Source organism: Macaca mulatta, chromosome 1 (genome assembly GCF_049350105.2).
Source record: "Macaca mulatta isolate MMU2019108-1 chromosome 1, T2T-MMU8v2.0, whole genome shotgun sequence".
Taxonomy (NCBI): domain Eukaryota; kingdom Metazoa; phylum Chordata; class Mammalia; order Primates; family Cercopithecidae; genus Macaca; species Macaca mulatta.
In genome coordinates, this window is record NC_133406.1 from 213,395,244 (window position 1) to 213,415,581 (window position 20,338).

At 56.3% G+C, this 20,338-nt stretch overlaps 1 protein-coding gene and 1 long non-coding RNA gene across 51 annotated transcripts in view; one reads left to right on the top strand and one right to left on the bottom strand.

Annotated features, from left to right (window-relative positions):
• Positions 1-18,144, top strand: part of AHDC1 (AT-hook DNA binding motif containing 1) — a 70,504-nt gene extending 52,360 nt beyond the window's left edge. For all 50 annotated transcript variants that reach the window (XM_077966433.1, XM_077966417.1, XM_077966395.1 and 47 more), the window contains 2 exons: positions 121-5,049; positions 17,487-18,144. In XM_077966433.1, coding sequence (XP_077822559.1) covers positions 195-5,006 — 4,812 coding nt within the window. In that variant the 5' untranslated portion in view covers positions 121-194 and the 3' untranslated portion in view covers positions 5,007-5,049; positions 17,487-18,144. The remainder of the gene's footprint in view (positions 1-120; positions 5,050-17,486) is intronic.
• LOC114673482 (uncharacterized) lies at positions 5,917-9,591 on the bottom strand. The gene is made up of 2 exons (XR_013405260.1): positions 9,452-9,591; positions 5,917-6,343 (listed from the first exon to the last, which is right to left on the bottom strand). It is a non-coding gene; the product is annotated as an uncharacterized LOC114673482 (long non-coding RNA).
• Positions 18,145-20,338: the final 2,194 nt, after the last annotated feature.

Sequence of the window (20,338 nt, forward strand, 5' to 3'; positions counted from 1 at the left end):
GGAGCTTGGTAAGGAGATGAGACCTCAGGAGGGAGGGGTCCAGGAGCTCATCGAGGATATGGGAAGCTGATGAGGATGTAGGTGTTCAGTAAGGGACCTCCTGCTCTTCCTGCCTGGCAGGTCCTGGTCCCGGCTTCTCGCACCCTCATGTCAGCCCCGGCCCCGCCCGGCGGCCTGCGGAGGACAAGGTCAGGATGCGTGTGAAGCCCCAGGGCCTGGTGGTGACTTCCAGTGCCGTGTGCAGCTCTCCTGACTACCTCCGGGAGCCCAAGTACTACCCCGGCGGCCCCCCCACCCCCCGGCCCCTGCTTCCCACCCGGCCCCCTGCCAGCCCACCCGACAAGGCCTTCTCCACCCACGCCTTCTCCGAGAACCCACGCCCACCCCCACGCCGGGACCCCAGCACCCGGCGCCCACCAGTCCTTGCCAAGGGGGACGACCCGCTGCCCCCACGGGCAGCCCGTCCTGTCTCACAGGCCCGCTGCCCCACACCGGCCGGAGACGGCAGCAGCTCCCGACGCTGCTGGGACAACGGGCGGGTGAACCTGCGACCAGTGGTGCAGCTGATTGACATCATGAAGGACCTGACACGCCTCTCCCAGGACCTGCAGCACAGTGGTGTACACCTGGACTGTGGTGGGCTCCGACTGAGCCGCCCGCCTGCACCGCCACCCGGCGACCTACAGTACAGCTTCTTCTCCTCACCCAGTTTGGCCAACAGCATCCGTAGCCCTGAGGAGCGAGCCACCCCACACGCCAAGTCAGAGCGGCCCAGCCACCCCCTCTACGAGCCTGAGCCTGAGCCTAGGGATAGTCCCCAGCCTGGCCAAGGCCATAGTCCTGGAGCCACGGCTGTGGCCACGGGTCTGCCCCCAGAGCCTGAGCCAGACAGCACTGATTACTCAGAACTTGCTGACGCTGACATCCTTAGTGAGCTGGCCTCCCTCACTTGCCCAGAGGCCCAGCTGCTAGAGGCCCAGGCCCTCGAGCCACCATCTCCTGAGCCAGAGCCTCAGCTCCTGGACCCCCAGCCCCGCTTCCTGGACCCGCAGGCACTAGAGCCGCTCGGGGAAGCTCTGGAGCTGCCACCCCTGCAACCTCTTGCTGATCCTCTGGGGCTGCCGGGCCTGGCTCTCCAGGCCCTGGACACCCTGCCTGACTCCTTGGAGTCGCAGCTGCTTGACCCCCAGGCACTCGACCCCCTGCCCAAGCTGCTTGACGTCCCAGGTCGCCGTCTGGAGCCCCAGCAGCCCCTGGGGCACTGCCCACTGGCCGAGCCCTTGCGCCTGGACTTGTGCTCACCGCACGGCCCCCCCGGGCCTGAGGGTCACCCCAAGTACGCCTTGCGGCGTACTGATAGGCCAAAGATCCTGTGTCGCCGGCGGAAAGCCGGACGGGGGCGCAAGGCGGACGCCGGACCTGAGGGCCGCCTACTGCCCCTGCCTATGCCCACGGGGCTGGCAGCCGCCCTGGCCGAACCCCCACCGCCACCGCCGCCTCCACCCCCTGCCCTGCCAGGCCCAGGCCTGGTCTCAGTCCCAGAATTGAAGCCAGAATCTTCCCAGACCCCAGTGGTCTCTACCCGCAAAGGCAAGTGCCGAGGCGTGCGGCGCATGGTGGTGAAGATGGCCAAGATCCCCGTATCGCTCGGGCGACGGAACAAGACCACATACAAAGTGTCTTCCTTGAGCAGCAGCCTGAGTGTGGAGGGCAAGGAGCTAGGCCTGCGTGTGTCAGCTGAGCCCACCCCGCTGCTGAAGATGAAGAACAACGGGCGGAACGTGGTAGTGGTCTTCCCACCCGGTGAGATGCCCATTATTCTTAAGCGTAAGCGCGGCCGCCCTCCTAAGAACCTGCTGCTGGGTCCTGGCAAGCCCAAGGAGCCAGCTGTGGTGGCGGCCGAGGCAGCCACTGTGGCAGCAGCCACCATGGCCATGCCAGAGGTGAAGAAACGACGGCGGCGGAAGCAGAAGCTGGCGTCTCCCCAACCGTCCTATGCGGCAGATGCCAACGACAGCAAGGCTGAGTACTCAGACGTCCTGGCCAAGCTGGCCTTTCTGAACCGCCAGAGCCAGTGCGCTGGACGGTGCTCGCCACCCCGCTGCTGGACACCCAGTGAGCCGGAGTCAGTGCACCAGGCCCCTGACACCCAGAGCATCTCCCACTTCCTGCATCGTGTGCAGGGCTTCCGGCGGCGTGGGGGCAAAGCAGGTGGTTTTGGTGGCCGGGGTGGGGGCCATGCGGCCAAGTCAGCCCGATGCTCCTTCAGTGACTTCTTTGAGGGCATTGGCAAGAAAAAGAAGGTGGTGGCCGTGGCAGCCGCTGGGGTGGGGGGCCCTGGCCTTACCGAGTTGGGGCACCCACGCAAACGGGGCCGGGGGGAGGTAGACGCTGTGACTGGGAAGCCAAAGCGCAAGAGACGGTCCCGGAAGAATGGGACTCTGTTCCCAGAGCAGGTGCCCAGTGGCCCAGGCTTTGGGGAGGCGGGTGCCGAGTGGGCCGGAGATAAGGGTGGTGGCTGGGCCCCTCACCATGGGCACCCAGGCGGGCAAGCTGGCCGAAACTGTGGGTTTCAGGGGACCGAGGCCCGGGCCTTTGCCTCCACTGGGCTGGAGAGCGGAGCCTCAGGCCGTGGCAGCTACTACAGCACGGGCGCACCCTCAGGCCAGACCGAGCTCAGCCAGGAGCGCCAAAACCTCTTCACCGGCTACTTTCGCTCGCTGCTCGATTCGGATGACTCCTCCGATCTCTTGGACTTTGCCCTCTCAGCCTCTCGCCCAGAGTCCCGGAAGGCATCAGGCACCTATGCAGGGCCACCCACCAGCGCCCTACCTGCCCAGCGGGGCCTTGCCACCTTCCCTAGCCGGGGAGCCAAGGCCAGCCCAGTGGCAGTGGGTAGTGGTGGGGCTGGGGCGGACACCTCCTTCCAGCCTGTCCTGCCCACGCGCCAGACCTTCCCACCAGGACGGGCAGCGAGCTATGGGCTAACTCCGGCCACTTCAGACTGCCGGGCAGCGGAGACCTTCCCCAAGCTGGCTCCCCCGCCCTCAGCCGTGGCCCGCTCACCTACCACCCACCCGCCTGCCAACACCTACCTGTCCCAGTATGGCGGCTACGGGGCTGGACAAAGCGTATTTGCCCCGGCTAAACCCTTTACAGGCCAGGACTGCGCTAACAGCAAGGACTGCAGCTTTGCCTATGGCAGTGGCAACAGCCTCCCTGCCTCACCCAGCAGCGCCCACAGCGCCGGCTATGCCCCACCGCCTACCGGGGGCCCCTGCCTGCCACCAAGCAAGGCCTCCTTCTTCAACAGCTCTGAGGGGGCCCCCTTCTCTGGTTCAGCCCCCACGCCCCTGCGCTGTGACAGCCGGGCCAGCACAGTCTCGCCTGGTGGCTACATGGTGCCCAAGGGCACCACAGCCTCTGCCACCTCTGCAGCCTCTGCCGCCTCCTCCTCCTCTTCCTCCTTCCAGCCCTCGCCCGAGAACTGTCGCCAGTTTGCGGGGGCTTCTCAGTGGCCTTTCCGGCAGGGCTATGGAGGCCTGGACTGGGCCTCAGAGGCCTTTAGTCAGCTCTACAATCCCAGTTTTGACTGCCACGTCAGCGAGCCCAACGTGATCCTGGACATCTCCAACTACACACCACAGAAGGTGAAGCAGCAGACGGCTGTGTCGGAGACCTTCTCCGAGTCATCCTCCGACAGCACCCAGTTCAATCAGCCGGTCGGTGGCGGCGGGTTTCGGCGTGCCAACAGCGAGGCCTCAAGTAGTGAGGGCCAGTCGAGCCTGTCCAGCCTGGAGAAACTGATGATGGACTGGAACGAGGCATCATCTGCCCCCGGCTACAACTGGAACCAGAGTGTCCTCTTTCAGAGTAGCTCCAAGCCGGGCCGTGGACGGCGGAAGAAGGTGGACCTGTTCGAGGCCTCACATCTGGGCTTCCCAACATCCGCCTCTGCCGCTGCCTCAGGCTACCCATCCAAACGGAGCACTGGGCCCCGGCAGCCGCGAGGTGGACGGGGCGGTGGGGCCTGCTCAGCCAAGAAGGAGCGGGGTGGCGCAGCGGCCAAAGCCAAGTTCATCCCCAAGCCACAGCCGGTCAACCCACTGTTCCAGGACAGTCCTGACCTAGGCCTGGACTACTATAGCGGGGACAGCAGCATGTCACCACTGCCCTCACAGTCGAGGGCCTTCGGCGTGGGAGAGCGAGACCCCTGTGACTTCATAGGACCCTACTCCATGAACCCGTCCACGCCTTCCGATGGCACCTTCGGCCAAGGCTTCCACTGCGACTCGCCCAGCCTGGGTGCTCCCGAGCTTGATGGCAAGCATTTCCCACCGCTGGCCCACCCGCCCACGGTGTTCGACGCTGGCCTGCAGAAGGCATACTCGCCCACCTGCTCGCCTACACTGGGCTTCAAGGAAGAGCTGCGGCCACCGCCCACCAAGCTGGCTGCCTGCGAGCCCCTCAAGCATGGGCTCCAGGGGGCCAGCCTGGGCCACGCAGCTGCAGCCCAGGCCCACCTGAGCTGCCGGGACCTGCCACTGGGCCAGGCCCACTACGATTCCCCCAGCTGCAAGGGCACAGCATATTGGTACCCTCCAGGCTCGGCTGCCCGCAGCCCGCCCTATGAAGGCAAGGTGGGTACAGGGCTGCTGGCTGACTTCCTGGGCAGGACGGAGGCCGCGTGCCTCAGTGCCCCTCACCTGGCTAGCCCACCAGCCACGCCCAAGGCCGACAAGGAGCCACTGGAAATGGCCCGGCCCCCTGGCCCACCCCGTGGCCCTGCTGCAGCCGCTGCTGGCTATGGCTGCCCACTCCTTAGTGACTTGACCCTGTCCCCCGTGCCGAGGGACTCGCTGCTGCCCCTGCAGGACACCGCCTACAGGTACCCAGGCTTTATGCCCCAGGCGCATCCTGGCCTGGGAGGGGGCCCCAAGAGCGGCTTCCTGGGGCCCATGGCGGAACCTCACCCTGAGGACACATTCACCGTCACGTCCCTGTAGTGCCAACTGAAGTGCCGACTGGACCGCGAGGTTTTGTTCCTGGGTGAGTCTGGGGATGCGGGCGCAGTGGGCAGAAGCCTGGGGGTGGGGAGAGGACATCAGAGCTTAGTCAAGGACAGAAGTATGGAGTGCAGGAAGCAGATGCAGGATTTAAGGGCAAGGCTGGGGACCAACAGCAGGGCATAGGGACTGAGGATTCGCTGTTGCGGACAGCCTCAGAAGGAGATGGGGTACTTGGGCTGGGAACTCGCAAGGGGCTTGGACTTTCAGGGGGTCTTGTTAATTGAAATGGCCAGAGGACTATACACTGGATGGGTCCCCGTAGTTTGGTTCATCAAGCTTTCAGTTCTTTGTTCGTGCTATGTCTTGGATAGGAAGTATTTCCCAGGAAATACACTGATAAGGGCGGGCATTTACATTGCCCTGTGTGAGACAGGTGAAGGGAGGAGCAGGTTGGATGGTCGTCTACCCAGGGCCTATCCAGAGCACCAGCCCTGCTGGCACCCCCATTTCCCTGGGAACTTCATCGATTCTAAGAGGCAGCCTGGTGAGGGCCAGGCCAAGAGTGGCCAGTATGGCATGGTCACACACTCTGCGAGGGCTTCACAGGATGGCCCAAAGTGTCTTCCCTTGACCTCTCAAGGTACCCCCAAAGGCTATTTTCCAACATCTTTGGCCTGAGATAGGCTAGGTGTGGCCAGGAGCATATGGGGTAGGGACCCAGAAGTGGAGAAGGGGTGCTGGGATCCCACTGTCCCTGCAAACCTGCAACCAGTGAGACTATCTTCAGGCAAGGTATTTTGACCCTAGAAAAGCCAGTCCCTTTCCTGAAGCCAAAGGCTTTTCTGAGAGTACAGTTAAAGAGTGTTAAATGTTTCGATACTGTTTTTATCAGGTACTGTGACCTCATTAGTTGGAGTCAGTTTTAGTATTCTCAAGATTGGGTGTTTTAAAAAAGGAAAATAAAATACAGAAAAATGCCCCCAAAATGATCAAAGAGAACAAGGTGGAAGGAGCCATCTTCTTGAAGAACAGCCTGCTCCAGAAATACAGCCGCCACTGGCCCCGCTTTTGGACAATAGATCTGTCACAAAGTTGTCCCAGATGTGGTAGTGGGTGGCAGGGCAGGCTGGGGGCATGCCTGCGCCCCTCACCCTTCACCTTTGCTGCCACTGAAGCTTCCTGGGAGTTTCTCTTCCTGGAGGAATAGCTGGGCTCCTGGAAAGTCCCATCCGTGCTCTGGGAGGCCATTCAAGGCCAGGGTGACTCAGGGTCCTGAAGTCATGTCAGTGGAAACTTGTTGCCCGCTCTCTGCCAGACCCCAGCTCCCCTAGTGCCTGAAGGTGACAAAGGGCAGCATGCGGGAGTCAGAAGGCCTCCGGGAGGATCATTCCCAGATTGGCCACCAACTTGCCACATGCCCTTGACCAAGCTTTTGTCCTTCTCTGTGCCTCAGTTTCCCTATCTTTTCAAGGAAATTTACTTTGATAATCCCTTAGGCTCTCACAGCTCTGTATGGCAGAGACAGTGAAGCAAACTTTTTTTTTTTTTTTTTTTGGCAGTATCTTTTCCTTCCTAATGAAGCCAGGCCAAGATTAAAACGGCCTTCCATTCCCCATGCATCTCATTGCAAGCAGCAGAACCTCAGATCTGAAGCAGGCCAGGGAGAAGCTGCTTAGGGTTTAAAATGTCAAACTGTTGATCCTTCTCACTGGAGGGGAGATGTCTCATGGATAATCCAGAAATGTGAAATAATCCAAAAACCGTTCCTCCCAGGCTCTGGGTGGGAAAATGGACGGGTGTGGGGGCTGGGTGTTTGGGCAGGTCACAGCTCAGTGAAATACATAATGGAACCACCCAGTGAGGCCTGAACGCAGGAGGAACTGGGATGCCATCCAGCCCCACATTCTGGCCCTGCTCCCCACTCAGGGCTGGGAGTTAACTGCGCTGTCCTCAAACCAATGCATTCCATTGTTCTAGAGACATCTGTCCAGCACTCACTAGAAGCCAGGCATTGGGGGCATCACAGTGAACACCACAAATGAGGTACTGGTCCTCAGGGGGCTTCCCATTTAGAGGGAAAGACAGCAAACAGTGGCATTAAGCATGGATGATTCCAGCTATGGGAAGCACTGTGTAAGAGAAAAAAGCTAGAAGCTTGTGAGCGCACACAGCATGCTGACCAGACCTTGAAGCTGAGGCCTGAGGAATGATGGGGCTGGACAACTGGCGGGGAATGGGAAGAACATTCTGGGCAGAGGGAACAGCAGTGTGGAAAGCCTGGAGGCAGGAAGGGGCTCAGCTTTGAGAAACTGCCTGTGGGAACGCAGTAAAGCTAAGTGAGGGGACGAGGCAGGCAAGTCCAGATCACGTGGGGCATTGGAAGGCGTCTGAACTTCATTCCCAGACACACTGGGATCCACTGAAGAGTTCCCTGCCGGAATTCCCCGGGCCACCATGGAGCGGGGCTAGTGTTGAAGCAGGGAGACCAACTGCAGAAGTCCACACACGCAGTGATGGTGGCCCAGACCAAGGTGGTGGGAGGGCTGCCCCCTTTCCCTATCTAAGATGGCACACAGGCTCTAGGGCAACCCCACAGTGCCAGGGGATGATCAAAATCACCACGGGAATGAGAAAGAGTTGGAGATACAGAGAAAGAGAGTGGTAAGGAAAAAGAGTTCATATAGGGAGTTGCCACTTTCAACAGAGGGCTTAAGCAGAGAGGACAGGGACACACTCATTCACCAATAGCAGTGAGCGGTTTTGACGCCAGGCCCTGGAGAAGCAGTAATTGAGCTTAGTTGCCCAACTTGAGCACCTGTGTGTCCATCCAGTACTGGGTACTGGGGAGACAAAGCAGACATGGCCCCTGTCCTCCAGTTCAGCCTCCACCCCAGGAAACTAAAACAAGTACACAAAGAACCTGAAAACACCTGGTAGAGAGTGGCAGGTGCCCAGAGGCAGTGAGAAACAAAGATTTGCACTGGGCAGCTGGGTGTTGTAGTCAGAAGTCAGCCCTCTGCTCCCTTGATGAGAAAAGGGACACTTGTGCTGGGCTGTTTATGTAACGCTGCCTCCCTGACCTTTCACAGCAGACTATGAGGTGGGGTGTGTGTCCCCACCACAACCCCCTGCCTCCCGCCCTATCCCACATTAGAGAGAGTTGAGGAAATGGGTGCAGCTCTGAACCTTGCCCAGGGGATCCATTAGCAAATAGTGGACCCAAGATTAGAACCCAGTACTGTCCCTCCTGAGCCTGGGTACTCTGCCGTATGGCTGCCTGTCATCTCCCCATGCCTGATTCCCCATCTGCAAAAGGACAGATTAGATTGAACAATCCCTACAACTTATGTATTTATTTATTTATTTGAGATGGAGTCTCACTGTATCGCTCAGGCTGGAATGCAGTGGCACGATCTCAGCTCACTGCAACCTCTGCCTCCTGGGTTCAAGCGATCCTCCTGCCTCAGCCTCCTGTAGCTGGGATTATGGGGGTGCGCCCCGCGCCCAGCTAATTTGTTTGTATTTTTAGTAGAGACGGGGTTTCACCATGTTGGTCAGGCTGGTCTCGAACTCCTGACCTCGTGATCCACCTGCCTCAGCCTCCCAAAGTGCTGGGATTATAGGTATGAGCCACTGCGCCTGGCCCAGTCCCCACAGCTCTTGCTGGTTCTGATATCTTAAATGGATTTTGAGGTTCTGTGGAAGAAGCTGCACTTGAGCTCAACCTTGAAGAATAGGCAAGGTTTGGACACATGGAGACCGTGAGAAGGGCATTCTGGGCAGAGGGAGCTGTGGGCAAAGGCAGGTCACATCCCAATGTGAATTAGAAGATAAAAGCTCCGGCCGGGCGCGGTGGCTCAAGCCTGTAATCCCAGCACTTTGGAGGCCGAGACGGGCGGATCACGAGGTCGGGAGATCAAGACCATCCTGGTTAACACGGTGAAACTCCGTCTCTACTAAAAAATACAAAAAACTAGCCGGGCGAGGTGGCGGGCGCCTGTAGTCCCAGCTACTCGGGAGGCTGAGGCAGGAGAATGGCGTGAACCCGGGAGGCGGAGCTTGCAGTGAGCTGAGATCCGGCCACTGCACTCCAGCCTGGGTGACAGAGCGAGACTCCGTCTCAAAAAAAAAAAAAAAAAAAGATAAAAGCTCCGAGGAGACAGAATGGGGAATGTGGGGCCCGACTGATCTGAGAGCTGTGGCTGATGGGACAGGGAACAGAACGGGTCAAGCAAGGAGGGGGCCTTGGGCCTGTGCAGACATCTTCTCCAGGCCTCTAGATGGAAAGTAGAGCCAGACAGACTGGCTCCACGTTGGGCCCTGTGGGCTAAAGATCGACCCTGTCAGACACTGGGGACAGGGGTGGGAGGGTACGAAGGGCCCTCCAAGGTGTTCAGGAATCTGGAGTCCCTCTCCCCTCCCTACTCCCTCTCAGGCCTGACCTGAGGCCAAGAGAAATGTCACAGGTCCTCCAAGGTTACTCCAGCTGGGGCCTGACCGGAGCAGGAAGCAGTTTCCAAGGCCACCATCCAGCCGGGGTCAGCAGGCATGCCCGGGCCTGGGCCAGGCCCCAGCTGCTCTGGGCTTTGTCTCTTCGTGTCTTGAAACCTCGAGAGGTCACTTGATCTTGCCTGTGACTCTGAGCAAGAGGCCTTACGTCAGGGCCCAGCCAGTCCTGCCCTGACTCTTCTGGGCACAAGTTCTTCCCCACACTCTCTGAGGCCATCCTCCCTCTGATCCTATCTCTTGCCACTCCTGCAGCCATGTTTAGGCCAGGCCTTGTTCTGAGCCCTCATTTCCTGAAAACGTAATCTCTCCACAACCATGCCGACTCACCCTCCTTCTTTCTTATCTTCCCACGTCCCAGAGCAGGGCCACGGAACTGGAGGGTGGTGGCTGGGAGCCTGCCTGTGGACACAGATAGGCCTCTATGCACAACCCAGTTCCATCCCTTACCAGCCAGGTGACCTGGTGAGTCATGTCACCTGATGAGTCACGTCACCTCTCTGCGTCTCTTGTGAGAATTAAACGAGATTACACGTGAAACCCTTGGCCAGGTCCCTGGTACACAGTGAGCACGTAGTCAGTGGCTGGTGATGGGTAGGTAAATACCCCGCAGAGGCTGAACTCTGGGGCCTCTGACCAGCCTGTGTGAGTCACACACCTCCAACCCTCGCCTCTTGTACCTTCGCCCAGGACCACAGAGCCGGCCCTCCCTCGCCTGTGCCCCTCCTAGGAAGGAGCTTGTATTCTAGTGTGGATTTGGGGCCTTGGGGGAGGCTTTGTGATAGCACCTAGTTCTTTGCTTTAGCAATTGGGCCGAGTCCTCCCTGGGGAACCCAAGGACAAAATGACCTGGCTCAGCTAGAAACCCTGTCATCACAGTTATGCACACCAATCCTCTCCCCCACTGCAAATATGAAAAATATTTTCTCGTGACTGTAATATGTCATGATTTTTCCCCTGGCAGTTGTGCCATCTTTGTCAGCATAACCTTTGCTGCCATAGGGCACTGCGTTTGTGCTGGAAGGCTGGGGGAAGTAGATGAATTCTGTGTTCACACACATGAGCTAGTGACCTGTTTGGGGCCAGGCATTGTATCCCGTTCTGAGGGTATCACTGAGCAAGACAGGCAGTGCCCTGCCCCCACAGGGCTTGCAGCCTTTTACAGGTGTTTGTTTAAAACCTCCTTGCCGGGCGCAGTGGCTCACACCTATAATCTCAGCACTTTGGGAAGCCGAGGCGGGAGGATCACCTGAGGTGGGGAGTTCGAGACCAGCCTGGCCAACGTGGTGAAACTTCGTCTCTACTAAAAATACGAAAATTAGCCGGGCATGGTGGCAGGTGCCTGTAGTGCCAGCTACTCGGGAGGCTGAGGCAGGAGAACTGCTTGAGCCCGGGAGGCAGAGGTTGCAGTGAGCCAAGATCGCACCACTGCACTCCAGCCTGGATGACAAGAGCAAAAACTCCGTCTCAAAAAAAAAAAAAAAAAAAAAAACCTCCACATGGGCTGGGCACAGTGGCTGACGCCTGTAATTCCAGCACTTTTGGAGGCCGAGGCGGGCAGATCACTTGAAGCCAGGAGTTCGAGACCAGCCTGGCCAACATGGTGAAACCCCCTCTCTACTAAAAACACAAAAGTTAGCCAGGTGTGGTGGTGTGTGCCTGTAATCCCAGCTACGTGGGAGGCTGAGGCAGGAGAATTGCTTGAACCTGGGAGCCGGAGGTTTCAGTGAACCACAATCACACCACTGTACTCCAGTCTGGGCAACAGAGCAAGACTCCGTCTCAAAAAAAATAAATAAAAAATTTTTTTAAAAATCCTCCACATGAGCATCACTGTGTAGAGCAGGGCCTGGGACACTCCCACGAGAAGGATCAGGGACCACCCTCTAAAACCATTGTGAGCAGGGCAGGCAGCAGGAGATTCCTGGAGGCAGGAAATGGGTCTTGACAAATTTGAGACTTCAGAGGCTTTAGTTCTAGCTCAGCCACCTGAGTTTCTGGCCCAACTCCCTCCCTGCTCCAGGCATGTACCCCACCCCCAGCCCCCCAGTTCATTCTCCCCATATGGCCACCAAAGTGCTGGGGAATTTTTTTTTTTAAGCATTTTTAGATGCACAGTGTCTGGAGTCCCTAAAATATTTATTGGATGAATTGATTAAAACACATCTGCTCCTGTGACTCCATTGCTCTACACCTTCTGATTGCATCCCTCCCTCTCCAGCCTCCTTCCTTGCCTACAAAATAAAGGCCCAGCTTCCCAGTATGGTATTCAAGGTATTCCAGGCTTCCGTCCTGGCATCCAACCTTTTTTCCAGCCCCGATCTTCCTCACACACACCCTCCCTTAACAGCCAGGAGCATGTGTGGAAACAGGAGGGAGCACTGGGAGGGCTGGCTCCCAAAGGTGCCCTGTGCTTTTGCTGTTCCTGGCCTGGGTGGCCCTTTCCTACCCCATCTCCCACCTGTCAGTTCCTATCTTTCACTCAGACATCACTTCCTCCAAGAAGCATTCCAGAGTCCTTCTCAGGCCCAATTAATCTCTCACCCTTTCTGCATCCGTGACAGCCCTTCCTGGGAATGCCCTCCTTGCCACGCCATCAACTCCTTTAGGGCGATTACTCATCTCTGGGCACCGTCCTCCCCTCCCCCACCCAGTGTCTCATCATGCCTGGGACATCTCAGGTTTTTTGTTTTTTTTTTAAACTTGAGTTGAAGAAAAGCATGTAGAATAGGGAGAATTCTAAGAGGAAAGGTTAAGCCCTGGGGAACGGGATGGGACAATTTCACCCTGTCATCAGGAAGTGCTCCTAATAGAAGGGCAGGGACCAGTTCAAATTTTCAGGGCTCACTGGGCCTGTGGATGTCTCCAAGCACAATCCCTCCGGTTTACACAGAGGGAAGGGTCCTCGCCTGAGGACTCAGAGCCACCTACCTGGTCATTGAAGCACGGAAGGTAGAGCCAGGAAGGGCCCCTGGGGATTGCCTGGTTCCATGGTTCTTGCTCTTTCCTCAGCCTCCACTTCAGTTGCGTGTCCGACACAAACCTGTCAGGAACACCTGTCTTTACATATGGCATCTCCAGCCACAGGGTAGAGGGGGAGAGAGAGAGAAAGAGAGAGATGGAGGAGGTGAGGCTAGCCTCCTCCCAGGACAGGTAAGGAATGTGAGGCTCTGAAAGCTGGTGGAGACACAGGGTCACACAAGGCTGGGGAACCCCATTTGGTCCTACTGCCCCACAGCTGCGGAGACAGGGAAAGAACCTTAAGGAGGGAATGGCTGGCAGAGCTAGAGTTTAAGGAGCACCTCTGGTCAGTAGTGGACACACATTTGAAAAAATTCTCAGGCCAGGAGCAGTGACTCACGCCTATAATCCCAGCACTTTGGGAGGCCCAGGTGGGTGGATCACAAGGTCAGGAGTTCGAGACCAGCCTGACCAACATGGTGAAACCCTGTCTCTACTAAAACTACAAAAATTAGCTGGGTGTGGTGGTGCGCACCTGTAATCCCAGCCTCATCAATAATTCAGTGAATTCCAGGTCCACCTCTCTAACGGTATTTCTGCATACCAGTTGTGGGCTGAGCCCCCAGGAAGCAGTATCCTCTCCACATGGAGGTGACTCAGAGGCCTGGCTGCCTTAAAATGTTACAGGGATGGATCAGGCTTTGAGCCTCTGTGGTTTGCCCCTGACTCTTTGTCTTTGGGGCACCATCCCAGTGCCTGAAGATCTCTCCCATCACCTGTTCAACTCCCTTATTTTATAGAATAGAAACTCAGGCTGCCACGGTGGCTCACACCTGTAATCCCAGCACTTTGGGAGGCCAAGGCAGGTGGATTGCTTGAGTTCAGGAGTTTGAGTCTAGCCTGCACAACATAATGAAACCTTGTCTCTACAAAAACTAAAATAAAGTAATTAGCCATGTATGGTGATGTGTGCCTGTAGTCCCAGCTACTCAAGAGGTTGAGATGGGAGGATCGCTTGGGCCTGGGAGGTGGAGGTAGCAGTGAGCCATGATTGTGCCACTGCACTCTACCTTGGGTGATAGAGTGAAAACCTGTCTCAAAAAAAAAAAAAAAAAAAAAAAAAACTGAAGCCCAGAGAGGGAAGGGACTTACTCTGGGTCACACAGGAAATCAGTCTCTCAAATTCACATGGACTTTTTCCTTTTTTTGAGACAGTCTTGCTCTGTCACCCAGGCTAGAGCGGAGTGGTGCGATCTCAGCCCACTGCAACCTCCACCTCCCGGGTTCAAGCAATTCTCATGCCTTGGCCTCCCAAGTAGCTGGGATTACAGGGTGTGTGCCGCCACACCTGGCTAGTTTTGTGTGTGTGTGTGTGTGTGTGTGTTGGTTTTTTGTTTTTGTTTTTGTTTTTCTTTTTGTTTTTGTTTTGACAGGGAGTCTCACTTTGTCACCTAAGCTGGAGTGCAGTGGCATGATCTCGGCTCACTGTAACCTCTGCCTTCCGGGTTCACGCCATTCTCCTGCCTCAGCCTCCTGAATAGCTGGGACTACAGGCACCCACTAACACGCCCGGCTAATTTTTTGTATTTATAGTAGAAACGGGTTTCACCGTGTTAGCCAGGATGGTCTTGATCTCCTGACCTCATGATCTGCCCACCTCAGCCTCCCAAAGTGCTGGGATTACAGGTGTGAGCCACCGCGCCCGGCCCAGTTTTTGTATTTTTTCTGTAGAGATGGGGTTTCACCATGTTGGCCAGACTGGTCTCGAACTCCTGACCTCAAGAGATCCACCCACCTCGGCCTCCCAAAGTGCTGGGATTGCAGGCGTTAACCACCTTGCCCGGCCTCATGCACTCTTTTTGCCTTCTGCTCTACTGCCTTGTTTGACATTGGACCCTTTCAAGAGAGTAGAGACCAGATAGTAGAGGTTAGACCTTAACTCATGTCCTGGCAGCCAGTGGGCATGAATACATGTTTGCTGGTTGCTTAAATGAAAGCACCAATATAGATTCCTTTTTGGAGGAGAGCAGCCCTCTCTGGACAACCTGATTTATATGTGCTCTGCAGCACTTTGAATCTCTGCTCAGCTGTCCCTCAGTGCTGCCAGTGCCCCCCCCCGACAGGCAGAGACCACTTAATGCCCTGGCACCTCAGATGGTGAAACCACCGGAGCGTGAGGACTCAGAGGAATGTGACTCTGCAGTTGTGTGTCACAGAGGCACTAGAAGGTGAAGTCTGCGTAACAGTGGTTGGTGTGCTGGGGGCTGGTGCGTGCTAGTGCTGGGTGTGCAGCAGTACCACATACAGGTTCCTGCCCTGGAGGAGCCAGGTCGGGATGACAAGGGTACCGTAGCTATGGTAACAGGGTGGTATAAGGAGGTGTTCTGAAGGTGTGCAAGGCCCGAGCTGGACCTTGACATGCTGACCAGACTCAGGTCAGTCCCTGCTCTGTCATTCAGTCAGCGCATGTCTCAGCCCCAGCATGTGCTGGGCAGTGTTCAGTAGTGGTTGAAGAGCCACAGTCTCCTGCCATGACCAGGTTAGCTGCCTCCCCAGGACCTTCCGTGGCACAGCCACTATCTCCCTGCATGGTAATTACCTGGTTTGGGGTCTGCTTTGCTTTCCCCTCTATCTGCGAGCCTCTCAAGGACAGGAACCAGATCGGTCTTGGTCTCTGCTTTGTCCCCAGTGCCTAGCACTGGGCTGCGTGTTAGTGTCTGGTCCTGCTTTGTGGAGAGCTGAACCTGGTGAGGTCAGAGTTCCACACAGCCACAGCATTCTCCTCCCACCTCCATGAGAACCCTGGGGCTTTTGGGCTTTGATTCCCCCCTCCCCCACTCCCTCCCATCCTGAAGATTCTGCCAAAGTCTCTGGCTGGCCAAGTCCTGAAAGCTGGGGAGGGTAGTGGGAGGAGGAAGGTGAGACGCGATGGGCGGCTTAGCAGAGGGTGAGAAAGCCTCCTGCTGCCTGGCCGCAGGCACCGCGGGAATGATTCTGGCAGGAGCCGCCTGCTGGGCTGAGATCACCATGGAGACCTGGCTTAGAGAGGGTCACTGGCAGTGGCTAAGGGCCGGGGGTGGGGGTGGGGGTGCAGGGATTTATGCAGAGGCTCCCAGCCTGCCCCAGGGCCCTTGGAGGGAGCAGAGGAGGCTGGCATTGGACAATATCAGTTTGCCAGTGGTTTGGAGCAGCCCATCCTAAAGTCCCCTTCCCTTGTCACCCAACACCCCAACAGAGGTTCTTTAGCTTGACAAGTGTTCTTCAACCGCAATAGAGCTGTCCTCTGGATAGATGCCCCCAGCCCTCTGGTTCAAGCAGTTACCCCAGATAAAATCCTTCTGCTCCCTAATACACACCCCTCTTGTCTCTGCAGCCTGTTTACCGCCTGACTATGGAGAGCTTGCATTCATCCCAACAGCAGCCCCTGCCCCAAGAGCTGCTTTTCTACCTATCACCCCATTGCAGCACAGCTGTCACCCTCCCAGGCACACCGCTCGCCCCTACGGCTAGTATTCCATCCTCCTGTAACTGCAGGCGACCTGACAGCTTAACAAAGATGCAGCTCTTCTCCTCTCCCATGCCTCTGCCTGCCACCTGGTCTGATCCACCAGAACGGGGTGCTGCCCTGCCTCTGCAGGAGCCCACCTGGTTCCCCTGGACCTTGGGGTAGTCCTGGCAAGTCCAGCCTCAGGACAAAAGTCGTCCCTGGGGCTGACTGCCCAGCAGACAGCAGCCGAGGCTGAGCAGAATTTAAATGTGGCTCTGGTAGAAAGGAAAGCCAAGAAAGTACAAGGGAGGAAAGGCTTTCTGTCGCTGCCTGGCTCCTGCTGGTGTGGGGGAGGACTGATGGGCTCCTAAGGAACCTGAGGAGGCCGCTTCAGCATCCTCACCTCGCCCCTTAATTCGGATGGAGATGGTTGCACACTGAGGGTGGGAGATGTGTGTCTCGGGGCTCTGAGAGGAGGACAGAAGTCTGAAAGGACCAGGCTAATGACTGGAGCTCTTAGGAAGTCCCGAGCCCAACCCTGTCCTTCAGGGGACCTTCTCACTCACCCTAGCAGAGCTGTGAATCCAGGGGGTCTAGCCAAGCTGGGGGTCTGGGTAGGGAAGTCAGATCCCCAGGGCCCCGCAAGCATAATGAGAACTGTCTGGGAAAAAGGGGTACTTCCAATCTCGAGTGTCTGGCGATGGGAGGAACTGGGAGCTTGGGAGTGTCTGAGCTTCAGGAAGGCAGGGTTAAGCCAAACACAGATGGCATTGTGTTGGGCAGTTTCTGTTCCTTCACTGAGAAAGACTTCCTCCTCACCTCACCTCTCTAAGGAACAAAATGGCATTGGTAAGAAGAGGATTGGATTTAGAAGAAATAAAAGCAGTGGTTCACACCTGTGCTGTGTGCTGAGGCCCTGCCCTCCCCATGATGTCATTCCTCAGAACAGCCTAAGTTGGAGGAATTACTAAACTCATCATGACATGAGGAGGCAGGTTTGGAGAGCCCAACTGCCCCAGAAAAATAATAATGAATAGTAATCAGTATAATTTATTATGCACTTAAGGACCAGGCTTCCTCTGCCCTATATCACTGAGTCCTCCCAACAAACCAGTGGGGTAGTTCAGTTATCTTCTTTTTACAGATGGGCAAACTGAGGCTCACAGAAGTCCAACAACATGCCCAAGGTCATAGCGCTATTAAAGGGTAGCGCTGGTATTTGAACTCAGCTGTGTCTGATTCCAGAGCCCAAGCTCTTAACAAATTCCACTGCCTGGAACCCCAGCTCCTCAACCAGCACCTGCTTCACCCTGTGGTTTGGGGCTTGGACATGCATGTTTTACAGATGGGTAAACTGGGCTCAGAGAAGGCAGGTCTGAGTTTTCAGGAAAAAGAACAATGGGTAGCTTTCCCGGACAAATCCTAGGAGGAGCTGGGTGAGGGTCTCCCTCTTCACTTCCCTGATCTCAGAGCAGTCAATGCCTGCCGCTCACTCCTGCCTCTTCTCTTGTGTTTCTTTGCAGCTTTCAGAAAACCAACGCCAAGATCCCTCCCAGCGTCCACATCGTCCTTTGGCAGGAGCGCCTGCCCCTCTGCCTCCCACCCTGCCCCCTACGCCCCTTGCAGACCCATCTCCCTCCACCCCCTCCCGCCCATCTCCTCCACGCAGAAGCCGAAGGTGAGCCCTTTCTGCACAAAACCAGCAATTGTAAATACTTTTTAAAAATGTACAAAACTTAAAAACAAAACACAGTTTTAGAAAAAGACAAAAAAAAAAAAAAGAGAGAGAGAGCGAGAGAGCGAGCGTGTGCAAGAGGTTGCGAGCAGGGCCCCGAGGTGTCCAGAGCCCCTGCAAGTATGCACTGAGAAATTTATCTACAGGTCGTTTGACAAAAATGAACAATATCCTATTTATTGTATATACTGTTTTATTATAAATCGTGGATTGTATATTGCATTCTGTAAACCTGCTGTGGTCCCGTGGTGTGCAAATTCGCATGGTGGGGGGGAGGGAGAAGAACCTCTTGCGGGAGCTTTTTTTTTCTTTCTTATTTTTCACTCTTTTGGGTTTTCTCTTCTGTTGTTGTTGTTGTTGTTTTCTGTTGGCAGGACACACCCAAAGATCCAAGTTTGTATTAAAAAGAAATGAAAAAAAGCAAAAAAAAAAAAAAAAAAAACCAACCTTGTGTCTTGTGAAAGGGGGAGTGAGGGTGGAGGGCCATGGAAGGGACACCGCTGGGTTTTGTCACCAGCTACTGGTTCTCCAGAGGAGTTGAAATACCTGCATGTGTTGCCAGCCACTGAGTTCTCCCTTCTGCCTGAGATCTTGGTCACCCTTGGATCTGGGTTCCCCCCCATTTCACTCCAGGCCCTGGGTCCCCCCCTGCCTCTGAGCTCCCCACTCTGCTACCAAGGACATCCTGGCCCTTGATCATGCATTCAGTCCCAGGTCCAGGGATTCTACCTCTTGGACCTTCATTTTGTCCTAGGTCCTGGGTCTCCTCTGACTCTGAGACCCTATATTCTATCCAAGTCCAAGGTCTCCCCAAATCCTGGATTTCCTCTCCCTGAGGAACCTCCATCATGGACCAGAGTTTGGGGCTCCTGCTTGTGGATCCCCTTATTCCATCCAAGGTCCATGGTGTACTTTGGAGTCCCTTTGTGTGTCCTGTGTATTCATGGCTTTTGGGCCTCACAGTTCTACTTTGGTTCAGGGACACCTCTCTTGGCGACACTCATTCCATCGTAAGTCCAGGAACCCTCATGGGGCCTCCCTTTCCCACTAAGAATGGAGTACCCCCTGTCTGTGTATCTCCCATTTGCCCCGGGTCATCAGTCTTCTCTGCCTCCAGGCCCTTCATTTTACCCCAATATACCCACATCTGCTTATGCAGAACCTGGGATATCATCAGGCCAGTCACCCCAGTGTTGCTCTGCCCTCCCCTTTCTGTCTACCCTGAACTCCAAATGTTTCCTCCCAGCTTTGGTAAACTGTGGAAGAAGAAAACTAACCGTGTGCCTGCGTCCGGTGGGCTGGAAGAGCTGAGCTGTTTCCTGATCCCTGACTTTGGGGACTTCTTGGGTGCCCTTGCCCAAATGGTGCCCACTTTGGCCTCCCTGGTCTTTGGGAAGCAGTTTTTCCCATAGACCCATTTTATGTTTAAGTTCTGCTGAGTGTGGCTTCATGTCCCTCCTCAGTGAAGCTCAGGGAGACGTCAAGGGGTAGTACCATGGCGCCTGCCCTCCCTGACCCAACCAGCTAGGCCCTGGCCTCAGGAGAGTCAGAGGAGCCCGTGGTCTGAGGAGGAAACACACCTGGGCACACCTGTCTGGAAGAAGAGGCAGGAGGACTCAGGCCACAGTCCCCTGAAACTGTAGCCTCTGTGCTGGATGTAAAAGGCTCATCCACCCACCAAGCCCCCTCCTTGCATCCCCCAGACTCAGAGATGAAGACATTACCCTACACTTCCTGACTGCTGACGGGGAAGACAACACTACACTCAAGCTAACGATGCTGTATGGAGCTGGAAGTGGGGGCAAGAAGCAGTGAGACTCCCTGAGAGTTAGGGAGGAGGGCTTCTCCCAGGAGAAAGTGTTTATGGAGCCAGGCCTAAGGTGCTGGGAGGGGGTTCCTGGAGGAGGAAGAGGATGTGCAAAGGCCCAGAGATTCGAAAGGCTAACAGGAGGCAAGAGCCACATGCAGTTAGCTCTGTTGGGCACACCCTGTGTTGAGGGAGGGGAGAGGGCTTTGGCAAGGTCACTCTGGGTAGGGTGGAGCCTGATTGCAGCGGGTAGGGAGCATCAGAGAAAGCAGTGGGTGAGGCTGAGACAGGCCAACCCAAGAGAAGCCTGTGTTCAGCCCCAAGAGTCACCTGCAGGGAGAAAATGCCTGTGTGCAGCAGCTGCTGAGGAAGCAGAAGAGACTCGAGGAGGCTCTCCAGGTGGGGCAGGCTGGGCCCAGTTGGCGTTAGGAGAACCAGAGTGGGGCCTGGTGAGTCCAGCTGAGGGCTCAGAGAGGTGACGGCCCAAAGGAGGTTTCGGGGAGGGGAGGGGACAATGGTGGATTGCTCAGTGGAAGGGACTGGGGCTCAACATGAGATAGGAGAGGAACTTGAGAGGGAGAGGAAGGGCAGTGAAGGGTTGTGGGCCCCAGGGCTGTGGAACTGGGGCAGAGAGACAAGACCCAGGAAGGAAATGGAAGTTTGACGAGGTGATTATGGCACAGTGAAGGAGCCCCTTAACTCAAGGGAAGATGAGAGTTCACTATGAAAAGAGGCGCATAGCGAGAGGGAAGGGATGGGAGGAAGGCTTGGTGAGAACAGGAGCTCCAGGAGATGGGAAGGGAGGGGCAGGAAGGGAATGGGCGCTCAGGGAA